Raw genomic sequence first — 10,744 nt, forward strand, 5'->3', positions numbered from 1 at the left:
ACTCTGAATAATTGTGTAGAATGACCTAACCCCTGATACCTAGGGCTCAGTTTGGAAGGAGTACAAATACAAATTTGTGGAGTACAAAACCTTGTATTTTGTCTGTACATATTTGTATTTATACTCCTTCTAAACTGAGCAGAGGTGCCAAAACTCCTCAACAAGATCTCAACTATCCAAAGCACCGTTCAATACCCAATTTCTCCAATGGGGGGGATGCTTCCTATGTGCATAGAAATTGAATCAGACATAAGATAAATGGAAGAGCAAATGTAAGCACAAATGCCCAGAAAAGTATATATTATTGGATGACCTAAAATAACAATATCAAGATCCTCATGCATTTAACCAGTTCTAGATATCATTGATATTGAACATTATTCAGAGTACAGGTAAAGGTTTTGCTGAATGACTATGATGAAAAGTCCACTCCTAAAAAATTGCAGAAAATGAGTCCTCTTAATATAAACCCAAAAAATTCAGAGCAACTTGATTGGCTTCTCTTGTAAGGGGGGAAAAAAGAAAAAAAAAAAGAGATACCGTGCACCTTTTAAAAACACCTCAACTGAATACTTTTGAAACTACACCAGCACCAACTGTTCTACCTCCCTCTCTCAGAGCAAATCTTTGTCCTGTTAAATCATTTAAATATGGAAGAAAAAGGTTAAAAGAACTGAAGCTCAAATTTCAAACCCCACCATCTCTTTTAACATGAATAAATAAAACTTGGGAAATTTCACCAATGTAAACTATAACCATCTAGTAAACTAAAACTATTAAATTAAAAAATCAGTTAGAAATTAAAGATCAAATACTCATCTGAAGCACGAACATAGACATGCATCAAAGCTTTAATTGAAAAAGAAACAAGAAAAGCAGTCAATACTAAATTACCCAAACATGAATTTCTCATACAATCCTACAGCATCCCATCTACAGTGCTGCAAGATGCAACCTGGCTATACATTTCTACAATGTCCATGTTGCAAATGCAGGAAGTGAAAGCCTCCAGACCAGTAACCTATAATAATTCTAAAATATATCCTCTATCATTTCTATTTATAGAAATTCACAGCAATGAAGATTATAAAACAGAAAACATAGGGGAAGCATGATACTCGCAACATCAAGTAATGAAAACAGAATAAAGAAATTTTCACCTTAAAAAAATGGTTTATGGAATCTTTGAAAGATAAGAAACACATAAGATTTGAATTATTGTTCACCTATATAATAATTCTTAAATATAGCTTGAACCACTTCTATTTATAGAAATTCATACCAACAAAGATAATAAAACTGTTAAGTAAAGGAGGCAAGATATTCATAGCATCAAGCGATAAAAACACAATATAAGAATAATACAACCTAAAAAATTGGGATCTTTGAAAGATGTAGGCTCATCAAGCCATTTTCATGCAATAAGGATGGCAATGGCATTTGAAACACTACCTGCTTCAAGTGGAACAGGTGATATCAGCTCAAAAACTGCAGTTACATTGTCACCAGGCATCACCATCTTAACACTTTCAGGTAATTCAACTTTTCCAGTCACATCTGCAGTTCTCAAGTAAAACTGAGGCCTATAATTTGAAAAAAAGGCAGTATGACGGCCACCTTCATCCTTTGTTAGGACATATATCTCTGCCTCAAACCTCTTGTATGTTTTCAGAGTACCAGGTTTAGCAACCACCTATGACCATTAAAGTACCATACAAGAACAGTGTAAGCCAATCAAGATATAACCTTTTATGAATTGAAAGCAGCTTGAGTGAAACTACTTTTAAGAAAACATATTATTAAAGTGTGGACTTGGAAATCAAGAATCATTACAACATTAATAAAGAAAAGGAATCCTAGTTTTTTATCTCTAGAAATCCCAACATGTCCATTAGCTGCTTAATGGGCATTGGCAAAACCAAGAAAAATCCTATGTGACAAGGCAATCCATTTCCTGAAAGCCATGTTGGAGAGTCTCTTATTCACTTTCTATACACATGTCAAGAGTTGTACAATGGCCAATGTATCCATGATTCTTCCATGTCTAGCTTTGACCACTGACAATATGCCAATATATGTTATATAGGTCTATAAAGAACAGTAGGAAAAATAAAATGATCAGTTATGCATATTCAATCTTTTTAATTGGTAAATAAGAATATTTACTTACCATACAAAAATGGTTTTTATCCTACAATGTTTGTTAACTACAGTTTTCCACACTTAATATTATGCTTGTGTGAAAGCTAGTTTGGTGATACTCACCTGTCCTCTTTGCACATCTTCACGTTTTAAACCACGCAGGAGAAGGCCCACATTGTCTCCAGCCTAAATGATGATGAAAACATATCATACCAATTTGCTACAGGAATTAGTTGTATGGATTGCAATAAGAAACCAGCACTTACTTGTCCATGATCCAAAATCTTCTTGAACATTTCTACACCTGTCACTGTAGTCTTCAGAGGTCCACCCTGAACAAATAAATGACTACTATAAGCACCAAACACTACGAGTACCAGCAGTTCAGGGTTATCAGCTGTTTGGTGATTCACAGCATCAATCAAAAGATCCAGCTATAATAGTACCTGCATCAATCCTAAAATCTCAACATCCTCTCCAACTTTAATAGTCCCTTGCTCAACACGGCCCGTGACAACAGTTCCACGTCCCTTTAGTAGCAATAGTACAGATCAAAACCACAAGTTATATTAATAAAATATCCTGAAGCCTGCCAACTCAAAACTATCTCAACTTACACACTAGTATCATTAACAAATCAGATCAAGTTAATGAGAAAAAAATGGTTATACAACTTTTAAAGGGTTTGGTGAACATGTTTGCAGATATTTCCGCCCAGTAATCACTTGTCTATTTCAATAGCTTAATTGAACTCAGAAACTACGAAAGCAAAATGTGATGAAAAAAATCATAGCACAAATTTCCAAGCCATGTATTTTAAGGAATCTAAATACCAACAAGGTATCACCCAACAGAAAGAACAAGGAACAGCAAATCCTCCTTCCAGCATGGCATACTCGTTCAATAGAAACAATTGCAAAATATATTTGCAGTTACCTGAATTGAGAAAACATCTTCAATTGGCATCAAGAAAGGTTTGTCAAGTTGGCGAACAGGTTCAGGTATGTACTCATCCACAGCATCCATTAATTTTAGTATGGCTTTCTTGCCTATTTCCTCATTTGTCCCATTTAAGGCATTCAGAGCTGAACCTCGGATAATTGGAATCTCATCACCAGGGAACTTGTAGAAATTAAGAAGCTCTGCCAAAAAATTGATTAATTAATGTAAAAGATTCACTGAAGCAATGAAATGACTGAAGCCATTAAATCACTTAACTAATACATGCATTATGGCTCCAATGCTCACATACCACGGAGTTCCATTTCCACAAGTTCAAGTAATTCTGGATCATCAACAGCATCAACCTTATTTAGAAAGCACACAAGCGATGGCACACCAACCTGAATAATGCATATAATTCTTTTAGTAAAAAGAAAATTACAGTCAAAAGAACCATAAGAACATAATGCCAAGCACAGAAATTTTGTGACATGCAGATTAGGAAGTCAGCATGCATTACAGGCAGCCACCAATATGCTTACTCACTTGGCGTGCAAGCAGAATGTGTTCCTTTGTCTGTGGCATGGGCCCATCTGGGGCCGAAACCACTAGAATGCCTCCATCCATTTGGGCAGCTCCAGTAATCATGTTCTGAAAACAACCAAAGTGTCAGAATATGGCATAATTACCTAAAAATGCATCATCCAAAAAAAATATCATTGACATGCATATAGAATGAATATTTTATCCAACACTGGAGAAGTAGTGAAAGGATCTCAGCACATGCATAGAAGACCACCTACTGCACCATGGAGTAGCCTGAAGAAGTTTCTTGTTCTAGAACTGGAAGAACTAAGGTTCGGAAAGGAAAAATTATCTGATGGCCAAAAGATACTGATGAAGGATAAGACCTGTACGTTGTATAGAACAGTTGTAAGGCCAGCTATGTTGTATGGAGCAGAGTGTTCAACGGTTAAAAAACAGAATGTCCAAAAAATGAGTGTCACAGAAATGTGAATGCTTAGATGGATGATTGGTAAAACTAGGAAGGATAGGGTTAGAAAAGAATTTATATGGAGGAACCTAGGAGTAGCACCAATACACCAATAGGTCATAAAATGAGAGAAAGTAGATTGAGAGATGGTTTCACACGTAAAGAAGACAATCTACAGCACCTTCTAGAAGCAGTGATGTATTAGAAGTTGAAGGAGCTAGAAGAGCTAGTAGGAGATTGAAAAGGACTTGGGTGGAAGTAATAAGAAATGATTTAACCATCCATAATTTAACAATGGATAATGGCATTGAACACAAAGGTACAGCAAAACAGGATTTTCTTTTTTTTTTTTATCGACAACTATTAACTTTATTGATTATGAAGAAAAGAACACCATACATGAAGGAGAGATTCCGCTGCTCTACTCAGGTCTTTAGGAGTTGGGGACTCTATTAGAGCTATTAACTGCTGTACAAAGGGGTGCAATTTGCAAGCCAGCTGGGGGTATAGCATTTAATAATTGAAGGGGATTCCAAAGTGGTGGTGAGCTGGTTGAAAAATCCTGAAGATTCTATATGGCGCTACAAGAATGAAATGAAGAAATTCAGTTGGTTGACAAGAAATATGTTGGTCTCTTTACAGTGGGTGGGGAGATCAGCAAATACTTTGTCCGATGTGTTAGCCAAGCAAGGGGTAAATAGGGAAGAATTGTTTTGGGCTCAGCTGTGGTTCCTGTATTTCTTTCCTAGTTTACTTGTAAGATTCAAGGAGGGGCAACAGCTCGCACCTCTCCCTGGGATGTTGTATGAATTCACAACTCTAAATCAGCTTTTGAATTAATAAAATGTACTACTGTTCATCAAAAAACAGAATACCATACATGAATAGTATGTATTGCTACAGCAATGATAGTTTGTTGGAATTAAAGGGTTTCTTTATTGCTACAGCAATGATAGTTTCTCTAACAGAAATTAGGAAAAATATTCCAAGATATTTTGCCTTTTCTTCTGTTAATTTTCTTTTGGATGTTATTCGTCAAGCTAGGGTTTCTTTCCATAATGCCCTCCCCATGAAAGTAGTACTGTATAAGCAAGGAGTACATAGAACTCAATTGTATTGGGCTCAATTATAACAGGGTGATGAGATCTTTTTGTTGTAAAGGGTTTCAGTTCTAACAACCTCTTGTTGTAATCTCTTTCTCTTTAAATTTTAATACAATCTCCAGGTTACTCATAAAAAAAATGCATTATAAGCACCTATATCCATATATAAAGGGAGCATGATTAATTATTTGTCCCCTATATACTCCCTACCTAGGCAATTGAACTCCAAGAACACCTGTGTGGTCTAGTTAGTGCTTTATCTACTCTGTGCAATAGGCTGTTTGGAACCTCCAACTGTATCATAACCTGAACAACCACAAAACCAATTACACTCAAGCTGTGATAGGGCCAACTGAATGAAGTCAATCCTAATGCTGATAAATTGATAATAAACAGGTTTTGCAAATGGAATCAGGAGTCTTTGTCACACTTTATTGATTCCATGTTAGTTCTTCTCCCTCTTTTCCCACAAATTTAGTGTAAAGTTCAAAGTTACAACAATATTGGCATTTAGTGTAAAAGTCCTTTGATTAAATCTTAACAATCACCTAACCACATGATAATGTTGTTTAGGCAATATGGTGATCTTTTGGGTTCATCTTTGGAGATCACTGGGTTATGCCTAGCAGTAGGCAGTGCCTTTGACAAGTGGACCAAGTAAGAACTGGGAAATATACTTGAACACGATTTCTCTAGAATTGACCTGGAGCATCTTCATCTTGAAAATATCAAAATAAACCAATGTGTGCTTGAGAACTAAACCAAGACATGTATGATGCTGTTTGAGATGAAGTATAGAAGCAACTGTTTTTTGTTCTCCACTATGACAGTTTCTGGGAATTCTTTTCATTCTTTTGTGCTAAAGGGAAGCCGTAAGACAGCAGTTATTTTACCAATAAAACTAAGCCTCTTGTCCTTGCTAGTTTTTCCTTTTCCTAATATAGGTTCTTTATCGTGCTTTATCACACTGTAATAAAATACCTTTCTTTAAAAAGGAAGCAGAGGATGAATGACAAATATAACCCATTAAAACAATGCCAAAACATTGGAGCACTTACTTTAACATAGTCTGCATGTCCAGGACAATCCACATGTGCATAATGCCGCTTAGCAGTTTCATATTCCACATGGGCCTGCAAAAATCACATTAAGAAATAAGGATCAATACTATTTTGCCAATATTACACATTTTTAGAATACCAATTTGTTGATGAAACTGTGAAAGAAGACCTAGTGCTGTATCATACTATTTTTTTATAAGTAATATCGTATTATTTAAACCATAATTATATTTGAACACCACGAAAGCAAGCAATAATTCTAACCGTTGCAATGGTAATCCCTCTCTTTTTCTCCTCAGGAGCCTTGTCAATCTCATCAAATGCAATTGCTTTAGCTTTACCTTCTTCTGCTAGCACCTGAAAGAGAAGCTCCACCATAATCAATAAAGAGTCCAAACAATTGATGCAATCATAACTATAAGAAGAAAACTTCCAAGCCTGATCAAAAAAAGAAGAAAATTCAAGTTCCAACCTATTACTAAATCTAATCAGAGCAGCAATACTGATACATGTTGTGAGAATATTGGTAGTGTTTTTATGCTGTTTTCAGTTATTGTTTAGCGTTGCTTTTGTCACTGGTGATCAGGGTATTACTGTAATTTTCTTTTCTTTTAAATATCTGTATAGTTAGCAACGAAAGGTGCACACAGCCCCAGGATGTTCTCTTCTCCAGTTTTCTTTTCTTCACCACATTCTTCTTCTCTTTTTCTTTTTCTTCACTTCTGTACAGCTTTCTATTGATTTACTTGCTAATCATTTATCAAATTTATGGTATTACACATGACAAGTTAGTATTATGTCCAGGTTATGATCTTGGAACCATGAGATTACGGGAAGAGGTGAAAAAAATACACAGATAAATCTACCCTTGTTTTTTTTTTTTGAGAGAAAAGGTTAACTTTCATTAAATGAACAAAGGATGTACACAAAGCTTCAGTCAAACCAAAACAAAAAAAGGAAATCCCCCAAGGAGTTATGAAGGCATTGAGGAATGACTACGCAAACCCCCCCCCCGATTTACCCAAAAACTCAGCCACACTATTCAGTCAGCTCTCTAGGAATCCTTCTAAAACAACAAAAAGCAAAGGACAATTTCTTTGATTTCATTAAAGATAAAGCTGAATCTCCAAGGTCCATCTTTTAAATCCTTAATCCAACCGAAAACCATTTTAGCATCTCCTTCCACCACCAGTTCAGTTAAGTTCAGATTAGCCACAGATCTCAAGCCCACTAAAAAGGCACGTTTTTCAGCTTCAGCTGAGTCTGTTATACCAATTGACCCACTGAAGGCCATAACGGCTCACCATTAACTTTAATAATTTGACCCCCAATTGCAGCATAACCCCTATGGATCAAAACACTTCTGCAGCTGCTGTCAAATTGATGAATAAAGTCCACAGGAGGTCTGGGAGAAAGGCTAGAAGAAATAGGAGGCACCAAACATGAATTGCCAAAGGGTATATCTCCAACAGCTTGTGGGCTTTCAACCAACCATTAATCAGGAACAGGATTCGCAATTTCAAGCCTTCTAAGGATGAACATCCCTTCAAAAATCCTTTTATTCAGCCCCTCCCAAATGCTCCACATTACAGCATGCACACCACCTTTACAGTCTACCTCTATTTTCCGACCTACAACCCAGCCATTGGTTGAGAAAATCTCCAACATATGGAGGTGGAGCCCAGGAGAAAGTGCTGTTACAGAAGACATTGAGGAAAAATTACCAAAGACTTATTTATCAAAAAAAAATTACCAAAGACTTATCTATCAAAAAAAATTGCCAATGACTGTGAGGTAATTCACAGTTGATAAGAAGATGACCAGAAGATCCCCCTTCCTTTAGGCAAAATAAGCACACATGAAGGGCAAGGTACAAATAACCCTTTCTCTTCCTCAAGATTCTATCAAAAGTATTAATGCCACCATGAGCCGCCTCCCATATAAAGAAGAAAATTCTAGGAGGAACCACAGAGACAAATTGAGGAAAAAAGAATTAACTGTGAACTGCTCGTTAGAAGAACTGAAGAAGGCCCCCAAATTCTTTTGCTAGGAAGATCTGGGGCAATAAAGACAAGAGGAAAGAGAGTTAAAGAAGAGTGAGATTCAGAACTTGTTAGAGCTCTAATGGATGTTGAAATTGAAAGAAAGTTCTTGCTCCCCTCTAGAAATGATCGAGGAGATGAAGGGTTCCTTGTCCCAGGAGAGACTAAAAAGATCAGGAAAAGAGTGACAAAGGGGTTGTTGCCCTAATCAAAGGTCTGTCAAAAATCTTATACAGTTACCCTTTCCAAGCATGAATCACAAGGGCTGAAGTAGGAAGCTCTATTAAGAGACAAGTTACTAATTCCAAACATTTCTATTCCTTCCATCTCCTAATGACAGAAGCCCAAAGACCACCCTGCTCCAAAGGGAATTCCTCAACCATTTACCAGGAAAGCAACATTCCTCTCCAGTACATGCCCTAAGTCCAACCCCTCTTCTGACTTCAGCTTGCAAACCTCCTACCAATTTATTAGATGGTCTCTCTTGTCGTCCCCACCATCCCAAATAAAGTCCCTTTACATTTTTTTTCAATCTGGTTCTTAACTTTTACCAGAATCTTAAAGACAAACAGTAAGTGGGGAGACAAATCTTCCCTTGTTATTGTTCTTTTTAATCAGATACAAGATGAAAAAACAATGTTGGATAGTTAAATTAGAGGAAAGAGATCAAAGAATGTAGAGGAACATGAACCGACCTTGGTAATTGCAGCGGTAAGTGTAGTTTTCCCATGATCAACATGTCCAATTGTCCCAACATTTACATGGGGTTTTCTGTTCCATGAAAACATTAAGAAAATAAGAATACAGAATTAAGTTACAATAGTCTGAATTAACTTAGTTTCTTCTCTTCTCCAATTGATTTAGTTTATTCTCCCACTAAATTACAAACCAATCGATAATGGAGAATGATTGGAGTTTATGCATAATAAAATAGGATGGCAAAGAAACAATGGCACCAAGATGTGCATACTATGCTGAGAAGGAGAACTATTCTAAATGAAACACACGCATTCACATTTACATTCCCATTAATTACCCTTAATACCATCTGATGGACTCCACCTGAAAGTGCGTAACGGAAAACCACTAATTCGCGAGACAAACATATGCACTGAATGGATCATCAAAAGTGGACTAACATAGTGAGCCGACAACCATATGAAACAAATACCGATGACTAAAATAATCAACTTCACCTTATCTCCAAAAAAAAAAAGTGTCGTTAAAATTAAACACCATATCAGAACGAAAATTATTCTTTTCTATGAAAACAACGTGCTAGAAATACTCAATGAACTCAGAGGTTCATACATGAACAGAACCCAATTAAACTGCTCAAAGATAAACACCAAATCAACTACAGACACTACTTATCATTCAGAATGCATACAACTATGCAAATCCAACACAAACTAAAGACGAACAACACTAGTCATACAAAGGAACGTTGATGCGTAGAATCCTGTAAAGACGAAATGAATGGGAGAAAACAAATCGGAAATCTAAAACCCACAGCGTTCGAGAAGAAGCTTAATGTGTTAACCAGTTTTCAACTTACGTTCGGGTGAATGTAGCCATCGATCTCCACCATAGCCCCGCATCCGAGATTCTCTCATTTCCAAACAATGATTCAGATACGGTGCAACGATTCGAAGTTGCTCCTCGACAGCAATAGTATAGAGGTGAAGATAAGCCGATAAGGCGCCTTGAATTAGGATTTCTTAGAGCAGCTGAAGCCATGGAAGAAAGAAAGAAAGAAAAATAAAGAAATGGAGAAAAAACGAGCAAACCCTAGAAGAATCAGAGGCGGGCCGAGAAGGGTTTAGAGGGTTTGCTTTTGTTGAAGGGTTTTAGGGAAGGAAGACCGGAGGGGAGAGTGAGCCAGATTCAGTCATGTCGCTAGGTTTGTATGCACGTCAGGTTGACACGTGTGACCCTAATACCCTGAGTCCGATTCCCGCAAACGATACGGGTTCTTTTTTTTTATTCCCAGTTTCCCCCGCGTAGGTGAGCTGTCAAGTGCAAATGTATCGATTCATGATTCGATCCGAAATCCAATCCTGTTTGGTTGGATTCGGATCACTCTTGAACGGATCTTCGGGTTGGATAATGGTATCCGACCAGAAATCGGATCAAATTCGGCTCACCCCTATTTGATCCAAGAAGATTTGATTCGATATATATTATATATTTATAAATATAAATATATATAGTACATATATATGTTATTTATTTATTTATAAATATATTTTTATAAACTTATTATATTATTTATTTATTTATAAAAATATGTATATATATATGATGAAAATAATTAAAAAATATCTGTATTTTTGTTTTTACTTTATTTAATTAGTGTATTTTATTTTTTTAATAATTTATTAATTTAAAAAAAAAACAAGTCATACCAGATCATATCCGAAAGTCCAACTTACATAGAATTTGAATTCAAATCGAGTC

General features: G+C 36.2%; 1 protein-coding gene across 1 annotated transcript; it reads right to left on the reverse strand.

Annotated features, from left to right (window-relative positions):
• Positions 1-339: 339 nt before the first annotated feature.
• Positions 340-10,243, reverse strand: LOC148842684 (elongation factor Tu, mitochondrial). The gene is made up of 12 exons (XM_088957432.1): positions 9,843-10,243; positions 8,980-9,055; positions 6,507-6,599; positions 6,240-6,314; positions 3,631-3,735; positions 3,395-3,485; positions 3,079-3,284; positions 2,589-2,672; positions 2,409-2,474; positions 2,266-2,328; positions 1,453-1,693; positions 340-632 (listed from the first exon to the last, which is right to left on the reverse strand). Exons 1-12 carry the CDS (start codon positions 10,022-10,024, stop codon positions 562-564), a joined length of 1,353 nt encoding a protein of 450 aa, XP_088813558.1. The 5' UTR covers positions 10,025-10,243; the 3' UTR covers positions 340-561.
• Between the last annotated feature and the right edge of the window lie 501 nt (positions 10,244-10,744).

The sequence above is a fragment of the Nelumbo lutea genome, chromosome 8 (assembly GCF_056320005.1).
Source record: "Nelumbo lutea isolate HS-2025 chromosome 8, American lotus-T2T, whole genome shotgun sequence".
Classification (NCBI taxonomy): Eukaryota; Viridiplantae; Streptophyta; class Magnoliopsida; order Proteales; family Nelumbonaceae; genus Nelumbo; species Nelumbo lutea.

Coding starts and splice junctions, on each gene's coding strand:
- LOC148842684 (XM_088957432.1), bottom strand. CDS start 10,024: ATGGCTTCAGCTGCTCTAAGAAATCCTAATTCAAGGCGCCTTATCGGC. Junction 2,673..3,078: donor AAGATGTTTTCTCAATTCAG/GTAACTGCAAAT, acceptor TTGCTACTAAAG/GGACGTGGAACTGTTGTCAC. Junction 1,694..2,265: donor AAGATGTGCAAAGAGGACAG/GTGAGTATCACC, acceptor TAATGGTCATAG/GTGGTTGCTAAACCTGGTAC.